Source organism: Pygoscelis adeliae, unplaced genomic scaffold (genome assembly GCF_000699105.1).
Source record: "Pygoscelis adeliae isolate BGI_AS28 unplaced genomic scaffold, ASM69910v1 Scaffold216, whole genome shotgun sequence".
NCBI classification, from domain to species: Eukaryota; Metazoa; Chordata; class Aves; order Sphenisciformes; family Spheniscidae; genus Pygoscelis; species Pygoscelis adeliae.
The window spans coordinates 3,669,028-3,683,616 of record NW_008825073.1 but is presented as its reverse complement, the minus strand read 5'-3'; the positions used below and the strand labels follow the sequence as shown (position 1 = coordinate 3,683,616).

Genomic DNA, 14,589 nt, shown 5'->3' with positions numbered 1-14,589 from the left:
CCCTGACCTCGGCGCTGCTGGTGGGGAGCTGCCTGTTTTCCCTTCGCCGTATATGGAGAGCCTGCTCGGGGAAGCTGGTGGCTGACCTGAATTAGAAGCAGTGCAACATCTGTATGAAGCGCTGCTTTTGTTGCACTGAGCTAATTAGGTTAAAGCCAGGCCTTGGACTGGTTTTGTAGTGAAGGGAATAATTTGAAGAGAACAAATTTCCCATTAAATCCCATTTTTCATTGTTTGCCAGGATGTGCATGGTTATAATTTCCTTTATGGTGGTGAAATCGTGCAGAGGAAGAACAGAGCATAAGCAGAAGATCTCGTATCAAGAAGTCAATAATTCATGTAGGACAGTAATAGAAAACACCTCTCTGTAAAAAGCCAGTACAGTCTTTGCCGCACAGATCCTGCTTTTCACTTGGGTGCTGTGTGAGTGCGCAGAGGACGGGCTGCATCAGGTGTGGGGTCTCATCCAGCCTGTGCAGTCGCCCCCCCCGAGCCTTCTTCTTGAGACGAGCCAGGATGGGGGATGCGGGGTCGCAGCTCTCCCGAGACCACACCTGCCGCCCCTGAAACCCGGAGCAGAGCAGAAGAGGGTGTGGGGTTTTTTTTTGTCCAAAGAAACATGAGCCAAAATTGCTTTGAGATCTTACTGTTAATGATGACTTTATGAGATCTCCGTTGGGAAGTCCCCGCAGTGAGGTGCATAGCCTACATGAGGAGGACAGCAACCTGGGAAGGGTGGGTTCAGCCTGTGCTTCCAGGGGCACGAAGGAAACAGGTTGTACATCAAATGTCCCTCCAGCACACTGCACCTGAAAAAACAACGTTCCCCCAAATTAATTGTACGGCCTGGACAACACAGCCTCTGCAAGGGGGCTGCTTGCACCTTTGCTTTTGGTTCACAACACTCACATGTGTATAGGGACCGTGTCTTTAGACTTCAGCCTATTCAATTATATGGGAGCCAAGTCAAGGCTCAGATATGACTCTTTAGAATATACTTTTTTATTCTAAGAATTTTCTTACCGCTTCCTTTTTCAACCTGTTTTGCACCCCTTTGTTTCCACATTGAACCCGGGAATTGCATAACCGGCAGCAGAAAAAATGGTTTGACTGATTTTGTTTGCTTTCTTCCCCCCCCCCTCTTTTGTGACAGATTAAAAAACAGCAACAAGATGTGTTAGGTTTCTTGGAAGCCAACAAAATTGAATTTGAGGAAAAGGATATCGCCGCCAATGAGGAAAATCGGAAATGGATGCGCGAGAACGTCCCTGAAGACAGCCGGCCAGCAAGCGGGAACCCCTTGCCGCCGCGGCTCTTCAACGACAGCCAGTACCTCGGGGTAAGGGACGGCTCCAGGTCTCCATCCCTTCTCATCCCAGTCCTCTTACTTGCTGCCATAGTCTGTGCTTTGCTGTTGTGATCAGCAAAAAAGGACTTGGCCAGCTGTGTGTTCAAGTGTGCAAACTGTGAAGGGCATGGAAGGTGTCAGACTTTTACCCCTCCTCTCAGGCTTTTAAGAATAATTGATTCTTGAATATTCCAGTTTTACCATAGAGGAGAGATTAAAATTTGGACCTTTTGATTCTCAGATCATTGTTACTGGAATAAGCCTACCACCACCTTGCAGTGTATATATTTTTTTTTTCCTTGTGTTTTTTTTTTCCCCTCTTAACGGCTCTGAAAGTTTTCAGTTTTGTTTTTTTTTTAATTCTCACGTTCACCATGGTTGTGAACTAACACTTCACAGACATCTGGCACTGTTGCATCAACCTTGTGTTCTGTGGCAAGTTCAGAGATCTGTTGTGTCTGTATGGGGTTTGCCAATATGTGTGGATCCCAGATCGCTCTGTAGTCTGTTCACCTTCCAAAATAAGTGCTCATATGCAGTGATGTCTGCCATGACCATAAATCAGTTTTCTGATCCTTCTTGGGATCAGTTTTTGCGTACTGCTTGCAAAATGAAGGCTGTTGCGGTCCACTTACTCCAATGCCTTGAACAGATTAAAACTCATATAGCAAATACAATTCCTACTTGTCATTATTTTAATGCTTGATCAAAAGTAAGTTGGCCTGCAGCACTTCTACTCAGCAGGCCATGCTTGAATGATTATTAGATTAACTGTTAATTTTATTTTTAAAACTTAGTATCTTCTGAAAAGAGCTCACAGTATGCATTCCTCTGGTGCCGTGTGTTGGTTTCTGTGTCGTCTTGCAGCGTGGTCCTGACCTGCAAAGTCTGTAAGTCAGAACCTGCCAGTTCTGGACCTTTGTGAGGCAATTCTGTGGCTCCTGAAAGAACTTATTCTCAACACACCAGGATTTTTTTCTTGCTTGTAATAAAAGCAGAACTTGAAACAATATCCACAGTGAGCTAGTGTACCACTTGGCTCTCAAAATTTTACCGACTGTGGTTGTGACATGGAAGAAAGTTGGTTTGGAGCGACAAACGTAATGATCAATAGTTGTCTGCAGCTGAAAGCTGAGAAGGGGCTAGTCACAAAGAACTGAAAGTCTCTGTTCAGTTCTCTCTCTTTTAAAAACAAACAAACAAAAAGGCAAGTAGTTCTGTACCAGTAGGAAGTCCAGCTGCAACAGTATCACCTTTCTCCCTTGGTGTACGCGCTGGGGTTAAACCACGACAGTGTACCGGAGCTTTAGGGGTGCCGGCAGATCACCGTGCAGTTGTCCTTTGTCAGTGAAATGTCGCCAAATTTCTGCTGCATTGCTGCAGCTGGGCAGCAGAACAGGGCCTGGCTCTGCAGTGGTGTGGGACAGGAAGAGAAAAAGCTGTATGTACCTACTAGATCTGGATGTTTGCTTATCAGAGACGCTTCTAGTGTATCCCCAGCTGCAATCCATGACAGTTCTGTATACAGTAATTTTGGGGAGGGGGGTATAGATGCTTCAGATGGGCTCTTGCTATGGGTTTATTTCATCCCCAAAATTTTGATTGACGTCACTTTGAAGTTTGGTCAATTTGTGTAGCTGGATTCAAGTTACTACAGTTCAGCTTTCAGGAAGGTAAAAGTTAATTCTGTGCCCACACACTTGAACCTCTTTATGTCTTTATCTGATCCATCTCAAGCATGAACTTCCCTGTTTGTTTCATCTGATGCAGCATAACTGGCAGAGGAATGAGCAAATTGACTTTTATTGGCCTGTGCACAGCAGAAAGGCTGTAACTGTAGATGCCGTGCGAGTTGGCATGAACCCTGCTCCTCAGTCACAGGCATTCCTTTCCGGGTAGATGCTACGAAGCAGACTGCTGGACTATGCACTAGCAAGATAAACAACCCCTTTGTTATCGGGCAGCCCCAGTACTGTCAACAGAAGGGCTTCAGGGAGGATTTAACATAATCATACACATTTTTATCAAACTAGCACCCGAATGCTACATGTGCAAATCGAACAGTAATTTGACATTCCCGATCTCCAGGCAGCTTGAATCCTTTGTTCCCTGTACTTTCTCCTGTTCCAGCTGCAACAGCCTCTTCTTAGAGCTGCCCCTGCTCTGAACACGCTGCTGTTTTCAAACAGCATTTGCTATTTCTTAGGCTTTTGCCTACCAGACAGCCAAGCATGCGAAGCAGCGTGCCCTTAATGGCAGCTCTCTCCCTGACTTCAGCCCGAGACTGAGCCTGCTCTGAGCTGCTGCCTTGCCTTGGGTTTCTCAGCCAGGACTCCTGCATCAAAACATTCCCCAGTAAAGCTGGAGGAAGCTGGTACTGTTGCTTCAGTTAAAAAGGGAGAGAAGGAAAGTCATAGGACAGATATGTGCTGAGTTTGGAAATCGGACTGAGGGAAGTATGTGGTAACTCAGACAACAGTGGACTTGCACAAACCCTCTGGGTCCATTTGGTCAGTGTTTGGCAACTGCTGTTGCTGAGCCGTACTGTGGGCTTTTCGCTTGCTCTTTCCTAACTTAGCAGACAGCTAAGCTGTGTTGTTTGTACAGCACTGCATTCTGCCTCAAATATAAAAAAGGGCAGAGAAGGAAGCATTGGTATTTCTTTTATTATTTCATTGTTTTTACCTTAATTTTCCTGGGAAGTGGCTGTGTGCATGTTTAGAGCCACTGTAGTGCACTGTGAGTACAACGAACAGTGCCACCTGATTTCCTTCGTTTGCGTAGACTAATCATTAATGGGAAACATGATGGGAAAGGATGTACTCTCAGTTTACAGGTTTGAATTTAACTTTTAACGGGTTTAAGAGTTAATGTCCATGGTTGCACCGGTAATTAGCAATGGCACCTGTGGACATCAGTGTTTCTGATGACAAGGTAGGGGCTCAGCCCGCTCCTGCAGGAGGGACATCCATGCCAGACCAGCGACAACTACCTTGCTATGGAGGCTGTCCCTCTGGGAGAGGCGGGAGCACCTCACAGCAGCATCTTGTTGCTACAGATACTGAAATTCCCGGCTTGTCACTTTTCAGACAGTACAATTTCTGTGATACCAGTGCTAATGATAAATATCTGAGGCGGTGCTCTGAATTTTGCATTTGGCCACAGGAAGCAGTTTGCTCGGTGCGGGTTGGGTAACGCACCAAGCTGAGGAGCTGCGATTATTTCTGACGATTCATGCTTCTGTCTTTTGTTTCCACCCCCCTCCCTGACTCCCATGGTGAAGGACTACGAAGCTTTCTTTGAAGCTCGAGAGAACAATGCGGTATATGCGTTTTTAGGCTTGACTGCGCCACCTGGTTCAAAGGTAGGTGTGTACATTTCTCACAGTAAACCACAACCTGTATTTTACACCTTGTTCTTCTCTGCTCATAGCAGGATCTTTTATGTGTTCTGTGGTTGCCCCAATCAATCTACCTGCTGGTCTGATATTCAGTCTCCAGAGACTAACTTTCAGGCTTCATCATCACAGCAACACGCTGTTGTTACGGGCTGGTTTATTTGGAGGATGCTGTGTTCCCTGGAGGCATCTTCCTCCCCCTCTTCCTACCAGAAAAACTCAGCGTTCAGTACAGATGCTCTTTTGGTATCCTCACTGCAGAGCCACGCTGCTCTTTCTTAAGTTAATGGAAAAGCTTTTGTTGCTTTGGAAAGAAGAGCTGGGTCAAGGTTTTCACTAGTAATAATTGTCTCTTACCACTGGATTTATTTTTTTTTTATTGTACACTCTGGGAACAAGTGAAAGAGTAGTTAACATTTGCACTGAAGAATGCACAAGAAATCTAGATGAAAAAAATTGTCACAAAACCAAAGAATTATTTCAATTCAGTGAAAAAACATAACTCACGTGAAGTTTTGATGAGATTTTTGTATTAGAAAATACCTTGAAACCAGAGTCACTGTTTTTGAAATAATGCGGTCTTCCTTCAGAGTAATTTTTTCCTCCAGCTCGTCACCTGAAGCCTTGTTTTCCTTTGCCAGTTACAAACTGGGTTGCTGCTTTGCGGATGCAATGGGTTGGACTTCTTTTGATTTCGATAGGATAGGACAAGCCTGCTTTATACGTTTCACTTGACAGCAGCAGGATCCTCCAGGTCACTTCCAGCTTTCTTGTTCCAGTGAATAAACACGCCATTTCCTTTCAACTTTATTCATGTAAGAGCTGAAGGTCATGCTGTGCACATCACTAAGAGACCTAATTTTAAAGGTGGATGATAATGCATCAGTATTAAGCATTACAAGTTGTGGGTCAGATTGAAACAGTTTTGGGAGCCAGACTAATTTCTAGCGGTAGCTCCACTAGTGTGAATGGTGTAGCAAGGAAAAACTCTGCCTCGCACAGAGAATTGCAGAGAGCAAAACCTGTGATACATGCCCCAGCGTCATGCGTCGCTGGCGTCAGGAGGCCAGCTGCACACAGCGCGATAGTCACATAAATCTTATTTAAGTTTCTTGCAACATCTGCACAGCGCTGCACAAAAGAGTATGCAGGATGGAGCCCAGGAGTGAGAAAGCAGCCCTGAGACCACGGGGCTCAGGAAAGCCTGTGTGTTTCCCCTCACGGCCGAGGTCTGGGAAGTGCAGTGGTACTGGAGAGCAGTTGCTGCCGTAATGAATCAGGTCATCTGTTGTCTCTATAACATTTATGAACGTTGCTGCTTAGCTAACCTGCCAGATTGCGGAAGCAGTCTGCATGGCTATTAGTTGCTCCGATTCTGTCCTAAGGGGTTAGCGTTTAAGGAAAAGGTGAGTTTTAAAAGGGAGAAACATAATGCATCTGTACTCTGCTGAATTTTCATATTGCTTGCTACAGCATGGGGAGGTGCATTCGATAGCCTTTGCCTAAGTGACCTCGTACCCAGTGCATTCTGCTGTTGGGCTGACTTTTGGTATCCATCCCACAATTACATGATGTCAAATCAAGCTGTTTGCCTGCTGCTGATTTGTAGGTGCTGAAATTGGCATTTACAGCATAGCTGCATGCAGCTTGGATGTGATATTGTGGTTAATGACCTTGCATATGTTGCTACATAAAATGGAAGGAGTCTGGGATCACCCTGTGTGCTATTGCAGGAGAGGACCCTGACAGCAAACCTCCATTAAATGTCATCTTGAGAGATTGGAAAGTTGTTTGACTCTGAACACAAAGTTCCAATATTAATGCTAAACAAGAAGGGCTCAGAAGTGAGCATGGGAAACGCAAGTAACTACTTACTGAGCCCTGGTGCTTTGGTTTGTGCTTTGGGCACTGAGAGTACAAGTGGACCTTCAAACCCTGGGAAAGGTTGGCATTCAACTTGCCAAAAGTATCCCCACTTTAAGCAATATGGTCTTTAAAGGGAGAGGATTTGGTAAGTTAAAGGCTGCAATTAATTATTTAAGGACTGAGAGCATGCTCAGTGAGGGGCCTCGAGGGAAATAAGGAAAAGTATGAAAGAGGGATAGTGTCAAATCTGAAAAGCTGAGCCTTTCCCAGGTAACTTGTGGGACCACGCCCAAGGAAGTGAAGTTTGACCTTCAAGACAAATAGGTTAGCATGTTCTCAGAGTTACTTGTACCCACTTTCCTGGGGATGAGGGAAATACCAGGAATCCTCTCCAGCTTACCACTGCCTGTTTTGAAGAGAAGTACTTTGTCCTCCATTTTCTGGCAAAAAAAAAAAAAAAGAGCTAAATGTCACTTCTGTTGTGCCCACGACTGGTTAACGGAGTTGTTACAAAGCCAAGGGAACCATCTCCTCTTTGTTCCCATTCAAAGAATCACTTCTCTTTTAGAGAATATCAAACATCCTTTTTTTTGCCATGAGGCTTTGTAGACCTTTTTAATCTTTCCTTCATTCTTCACCTGCCTTTTCTGCCGTGAACTGATAGGATGCCCTCGCACGAGCAGCGTGGCCGCGCAGTGACGTCCCGGCTCCGGTCTTTGCCCCGCCACATGCGGCCAGAGGAGCAGAGCGCAGTCCGGCAGCGCGGCAGACCTGAGCCAGCCGTCCGACCAAGGCTGTTCCCACGCCCCTGAGTTAAAAGGCAGCACGACGCGATGCGCTTGGGCAGATAGCCAGGAAAACCAGAGCGATCCACCATGTCTAAGATAACGGAGATATGCGTGGTACTTCCTGTCCTGCGGGCTGGGGTCACCCACTGTGTCCCTTCTCCTACGAGTCTTACGGGCTTCTTGGAAGTTCCCTTCTTAGTCCTTTCTCCTCTTGTTTTTTAGTTGTTTAGCATACTGGCTCATGTTAACGATGATATCATTGAGTCTGTTATCTTCAGTATTTCTACGCAGTCACCAAAGCAAACAAATCCATTACATAAAAGTTGAGTTTAGCGGAACTTTTTCCTTTAAAATAAACCATGCTGTCCACACTGAAGTGCTGCAGTGAGAGCACGGGGACTGCTCATCTTTTTGTAGGCCGTGTTGCTACTAACGGGTAATTAAATTCATTTTCAGTCAAAAGGTACACTTGTAGAAACCATCTTCAGAAAAAAATTCCTTTTGCATTTCTTCTGTTGTCATCCTGTTCCCATTTGTGGCCACCTTACAAAGGCTGAAAGAAGACTGAAAAACGCAGGCTATTGTTTTTTTAATGTTCCTTCTGAAACATACTGAGGATTGTTAGAGGTTAGCTGGTATGTCTGCTAAACTGCTTTCAGCTGTTCCTTCATCTCAGAAGCTTCGTAGGAATGTTTTCATGTAGCCAAAGGGCACCAGATCTACACCGGGTCCCTCGAAGAGGTATGGGTTGGGAGCCCTGGGCTTGGAGAGCAGGTGGTAGGCAGGAGCGGTTCCCAAGGAGCACGTCCCCGCTGGCTCGCTTCCCCCCGCAGCGGGGGGCTGGGATTACTCGGCAGCGCCGGTGCCAGGACAGACCTGCTGCCAGCCCCAGGATGGAGCTCGCGTCTGGGTCTTCTGCTGGAGCAGCTCTGAGCTGTGTCTGACTAAAGACTCGCAGGCTGCTCTGATCGCCCTTCTGGAAGGCAAAAGCTAAATGGGGGCTTTTGGTCGTTTGGTAGGGTTTAGGTCAGAAAGTAAATTACATCTCTGCTGAGACCTCTTTTTTTTTTTTTTCCCCCTCCTTTTTTTTTTTTGATGTGGAGACTTTTATTAATTAAGAATTCCCTTTCCATTTAACCATAGCTCTTCAAATAATCTTTGATCTCTAAATAGTTCTTGTATCCTAATATGAAATCAGGGATAACTCATTATATCCCATCTTCTTTTGTTTCAAACTTTTATGGTCGAAACTGGTCTTGGCCACAGGTTGGAATATTCCTGCAGGTCCTACTTGAGCTTAGAATTGGAGTTAAAGCCAGCACCATATGGGACTTGTTTTATAATGTCATCGTAGGCAGTGGGGACTCTTTTCTTGAGTTGGGTTCAGCGCTGTTCGATTCTTAATCATGTATTGCTGCAGTTTTTGTTATGTCATAACGTTGGTGCCTAACACAGGTACGTGTAAGTTGTCGCCTTTCATAAAGTACTAATACGTGTAATTCTGTTCTGCTGTTTCAGGAAGCTGAAGCACTGGCAAAGCAGCAAGCATGAATTTCAACTGCCTTAAATGTTCTGTAAAGGGAATTTCCACAGCTTTTTATAAAATAGTACAACTGTCTCTGCTTCCAGAAATGTAGATGTGATTTCTAACGTTTGATTGGTGCTTGCAGCATTCACCGTACATAATACAAATTTGAACACAAGATGAAAATGTGAAGGTAAAGGTAGAGAGCACGGGGTGTGCTATTACAAAGTTGGAAGCACAGGAAACTGAAGCAATTAGATAGGAATGATTTTCACGTAGTTTAAACTGTCTTTGCAATTCGTCCATTTTGTGTAAACTTCAAGAAACTATTTTAGTACTAATAATACAGATGGGGGCTATACCTAGAGATCCAACTATTTAAAATATGGAAACCAAGCAACAGCATCTAAAACCTTGTCAGATACTAACTGTAGTGCCTGAGTTGCCTCAAAAATGTTACTGAGTTCCACAGTAATTTTTCAGTGTCTTTTCTGGTTTCAGATGAAATTGTAGGTGGTATCGTGTAGTATAGCCATTGTAGTCACTTTTGAAAGTTGTGTTTGTTCTTTTGTAGAATGGATATTTAAGATTTGTATTGTAACACGCTGTACAGATGATAAAAAAAAAAAAAAAAAGCCATGTATTTCTCATTTAAGTGATCCATGTGGGCTCTTTTGACAAAGAAAAAGGGATTTGGGCAATGGACAGCCTTTCCATTGGCAAGTTCATCACACAGCTGCCTAAGCCTGACTCGATTACATGTCTGTGCGCAAGATTCAGTGCACTGCAGTGAAGTAGGCGCTAATTCCCAGGCAATGTTGCAAATAAGCCAAAATGGCCAGAAATGGCATTTCCTTACCTGTGTAAGGGTGAAAGCCTTTAATGTATTTCTCTACAAAAATACCAGTTCACACTGCTTATAGTATTAGGCATCTTACTGCATGTTCAAGTAGTCGTTAGATTCATATAGTATTTTTTCAAACAAGGAAATAAATGTTTGACTAGCAAGAACTATTGTAATTAAGCAAGACTTTTTTTTTTTAAAGGTTTAAAAACTTTTTTTCCATTGCTACTGCCGTATCATGAAGCTATTATAGGAATTGCGAATCGATTAAAGTGTCCTGTATTGGTGAATTTACCATGTGCAATATTAACCTGTCTGTTCTCCCAGCGCTCATGAGATAGACTGTATTTCTTGGCCATATTCTGCAAAAATACAAATAATTACAAGTGCCCTGAAGGATAAGAAACAGGTTTAAAAGGTGTGTGGGTAATTTAAAATGCATTTTGCACCACATAATGTACTCATTCTCCAAAAGCATTGAAAGACAGTAAGAAAGATAATTAGTCCTTGCTATAGTTAGAGGATCATTCTAATAGCTCTGCACACACACATTTTGATTTTCTTTGCTTTATGAAGAAGGAGAAACAAGATCAGATCAGCAAAAGGCTGCAGCTTCTCATCGCCATGCGGTTGTTTTACACCGACGCTGTAAAATGTGTGCAGTGCTTTATAAATACTTTCTGAAACGGCTTACAGTTCGTAGTTTTGAAGTCTGAAATTAGGAACAGGATAAAAGCAAAAACTTACATTTACAAAGATGTTCTAAAGTGCGGTAATTTAAGTACTTCCCTCGCCAACATCTCTTCGGGGCTTTTGTTCCGTTCACTACAACTGATGATTTTGTCGACATCTGTTAAAAGAGAAATGCAGCTACTTGCTTTGGTTGGAGAGGAGCTCTGCTTCTCGAGAGCAGGATCTAGCACGGAGCCAAGTTAGTTAAAACGATATTTAGTTGATGTTTCACGTTTTCTGATTTGGGAGCCTGGGAGTCAGTTTGAAGCTTGTCCTTACAAAAGCAAGCACAGCATCAAAAGGCATAGGGATAGATTAACGTCGCCTTACCTTCGAGATTAACACACGCATTTGTGCTTTTTCATTAACAGGCTTTATCAGTGCTTACTGAAATTTTGTGAAATTTATTTTTAAGATCTTTTGGGGATGGAAGTGAGGTTACGTTTTAAATCCAGTGTCCAATTTTTGTTGTTCACTATGATTTCATCTTTCTGAACCGAGGTGATTTTTCTTTCTTAATACTGGCATAATCTTTCTCTGCGTCTAAACTAGTGGTCAAGTTTTTGAGAAAGTATGTAACAATACTAAGTGAAGTCTTGTGAAGAAAGTGGAATTTGACACACAAGTCGCTGTACTCATGCGGATTTGCTGTGTTTCCTGTGTAAGGAAGGTATGGTGTAAAGTTTCGTGAATTACAGTCATTATTTCGGAGAAGCTGTAATTGAAAGTCGCTGCCAAATTCTGTCAGTTCAGCGACCCAAAACATTCTGAAACGAGGTCAATCTCTGCTTCTGACAGTCAAGAAAATTGCCAAGTTTAAGAAACAAAGTCACTTCCCTCATCTGGTCCCCCACCGTTGCCATATGGTAGCGTTCAAACCGTGTCAGCATTCCTAAGAAAGCTCTGTTGAGACAGACTGAATTATTTCTTTGTCCAGGGAACGAGGCACCAACACAAACTGAAAAATACCGAAAATATCTCTTTGTCGTGGGACTGCGTGTAAAACTTGCATTCATTTTGATGCAGATACCTTGCATGAATTTAGGAGTGCTAGGAATGCGTTGCTTTTTCTCTGTTTCCCATACCTGTGTTAGGTTAACGATGGGCGCGAGAACTGAATTTGTTGATTTTTAATTTTTTTTTCCTATGTAGAAGGCAGGCATTGAGGATTTTTACCTGTATATTAACCATCCCTGTATCATTCCAATAAAATTGGTTTAGAACGCTTTCTCACACGATTGACTTGTTTGCATGTTTTGTTCACGGTTTGAAGTGGTGCCGTAAGTTGACAGCAGTGGAGTTTTCAAGTGAAAATACCGCTTTATTTTAAAAGTACAGGATCTGTACAACAGAGGGAACATAATGCATCCACTGCTGCTGCATGTGAAGTCTGTTGGGTTGGATCTCTCACCTGTTGCAGCTAATGGGTTTTAATTACTTAGGATACACCTACACAAAATAGACTTTGGGGGGTTTGGGAGAGCACTGAATGCACTTCCCAATTAACCCGCTTTCCCACTCGTTCCCCAAGGCAGTCACGAATCGGAAGCGGGCAGGGCAGCTTCACCCCGTGCCCGTAGAGCTCGCCAGACAGTCTCAGCTGCTTTTTTTGCAATGTGTAATTAATTAGCTTTATGCTGCTCACAGCAGGGGAACTATGTTATTTAATATTTCTGTTGCCAGAGGGCGGTGTAGGATAAATTTTTCAACTAAAGCTATTCATTTTTATCTTCTCTGTTCGCCTGGTAGACCCAGCAGGTACATTCTTCTAAGCTTTACGTGCTGAAGTTTTGCACCGCCTAGAAGATCTTCTGTAGAGCTACAGAAGATGCGTTCTCAGCCCCTAAACCGCACTAGGATTTGCCCAAATCCCAGACTTCCATTCACATCCTCTGAAGGAAACCAGTAACTTAGTTCTTTAAAGGGCAGTTTGCGAGGAGGCTGCTTGCTCGCCGGTTATAGGATCAACTTTTTTCTCTCTGAACAACTAAAGCACAACCGAGAGCCGTCAGTGACATTGATGTCTTTTAGCGGTGTTTATTGCTCGTCTCTCACGTTTACTTGCCCTTCTTTAGTGTCTTAAAAAATGGTCCCTGATGCAAGATAAGAGAAAAGGGCTTCTGATGCCATTTCTAATTACGATGAATCCCCTTTGCTTTCCCTGTATATACACTTCACTTGTATAAGCCAGCAAAATCTCTGGTTTTCTTGTTTGTTTACAAAAAGTCTTAAAATGCCAAATTGTTATTCATTAATGTAAAGCTCAATACAAATAGTTTTCAAAAATCTGTTTAAAAAACAAACTGCATGTGTGCATATAATGTTTACTTAACTTGCTGTTTCAGGTTACAATGGTGTGCACTGTAATAATAAACTTTTCTACCAGTTAATGCGGGATTTTATTCATTTCTCATTTAATATTCTTCATCTGTTATGTCACGGAAAATTCTGTAAAGCCTGATTATATCCTTCAGCTCGTGTTGCACATATTTCAAATGCCAGAAACGTCTTGCAATACAAATTTGAGGTGTGCATAGCGGAGATAGGTGCCTGCTAGTCCCTTAACGAAGAGACTTCGTTCAGAGAGCCCGTTCAGGTTAACTTCACAAAGGCAAAGCCCAGAAGGGGTTAACCTGAGGTACAGCTGCAGTCAGCAGAAGTGGGTGAGTAAATGAGTGGCTCCCGAGCAGCTCGATTACTGGTAAGAGACTGTATATACACAGACACACACACACAGACACACAGTATATACACACACACACACTGTATATAAAGATCTGTTCTGTGTCTTGGTTTTCTCTTTTTAACTGAGAAAAACTGTGCACTCGGGCCCACAATGTGAGAAATGCACGAAATAAGACTTTCCAAGACCAACGTAATTAAGTTTTTTTTTTCAAAGGACTAATTTAAATCCATTAATGTAATAGATTCAGACTGATCAGTAACGTGTGTGAAGAACTTTATCAGACCTCATCTCTCCTGTGTTTGCCCCAGTAAGGTAAGAGAATTTTAATGCCCAATTTAAAAGAAACTGAGAGGACTCACTACCTGGGAACAAGCCATTAAGGTTTCCTGACTCAGTGTTTTCCTCTTTTGCCGGTCTTGCCTTTTCAGGGTTTTTTGGTGATGTAAACACAGGAGTGGGAAAGCGTGCACGATACTGCCTAGAGCGAGGCATTCTGTGATCACATTGCCCCACCTCATCCCCAGCCTCTGATGTCGAGCCGATGCAAGGTGTGAGGGGAAAATGACGGCATTTACTTATTGCTCATTGTCCACATAGCCCATTCCAGATCCGAGTACTGGCATCGCGTTTCTTCCACGTTCCGTTTTCCTCCCCTTTCTCACAGAGATCGCGACAGCGTCTGCGCTTGTTCTGGAAATGGATTACACCGGGTATAGAAAAAAGCTGATGCGTGAGGCCCATCTGAATAGATCAGGTAGCACTACCTACACAAAATAATCCCGCTCTACAAATAAATAATTACCAACTGATTATCTTTTAGTCCTGCAGAAGTACTCTGAGATCTGTCCATATTATGTGATCTTGGTAGAATGTTTTAGATTGAGAAGGTTATTATTAACAATTTTGAAAAGTTTATTATTAACAGTTTTGAACTGTATCGGCAAACTTTTGGGAAAACTCTGGGAAATGCAAAAGGATTCTAAACGTCATCTTAAGGCGATGAAGTAGAAATCGCTGTCTTACTACAGGAGGCGAGCACTGCGTCATGGCAAGTACCGAGTGCTGCCAGTGGCCCGAGCGTGCAAAATACATACATTTAGTACGGGGCATTCATCAAGTGTCAAAATGGGTCAAATATACAGTAATTCCTTCTCTCAGGGGTTTGTCTATTGAAGACATCTTCCGGAACGTGGAGACTTCTTCGTTTCAGTTGCGTGGTGTCAAAATCCTTAAAAAAAAAAAAGGAAACGGGCAACATCATTAATACACTGTCAGCTGCAGCGTGATTCCCGGGCGGCTTCAGCCCTCTCCCAGCCCGCGGGGCAGGTCGCTGCTTGTTCGTGCAAAGCGGAGGGGATCGGGCAGAGGCTTCGCAACCGCTGGGCGGGGGGGACAAGGCAGGG

At 43.5% G+C, this 14,589-nt stretch overlaps 1 protein-coding gene across 1 annotated transcript in view; it reads left to right on the top strand.

Annotated features, from left to right (window-relative positions):
* Window positions 1-11,737, top strand: part of SH3BGRL (SH3 domain binding glutamate-rich protein like) — a 22,388-nt gene extending 10,651 nt beyond the window's left edge. Inside the window, exons 3-5 of the mRNA XM_009326657.1 lie at window positions 1,154-1,339; window positions 4,632-4,712; window positions 8,918-11,737. Coding sequence (XP_009324932.1) covers window positions 1,154-1,339; window positions 4,632-4,712; window positions 8,918-8,950 — 300 coding nt within the window. The 3' untranslated portion in view covers window positions 8,951-11,737. The remainder of the gene's footprint in view (window positions 1-1,153; window positions 1,340-4,631; window positions 4,713-8,917) is intronic.
* Window positions 11,738-14,589: the final 2,852 nt, after the last annotated feature.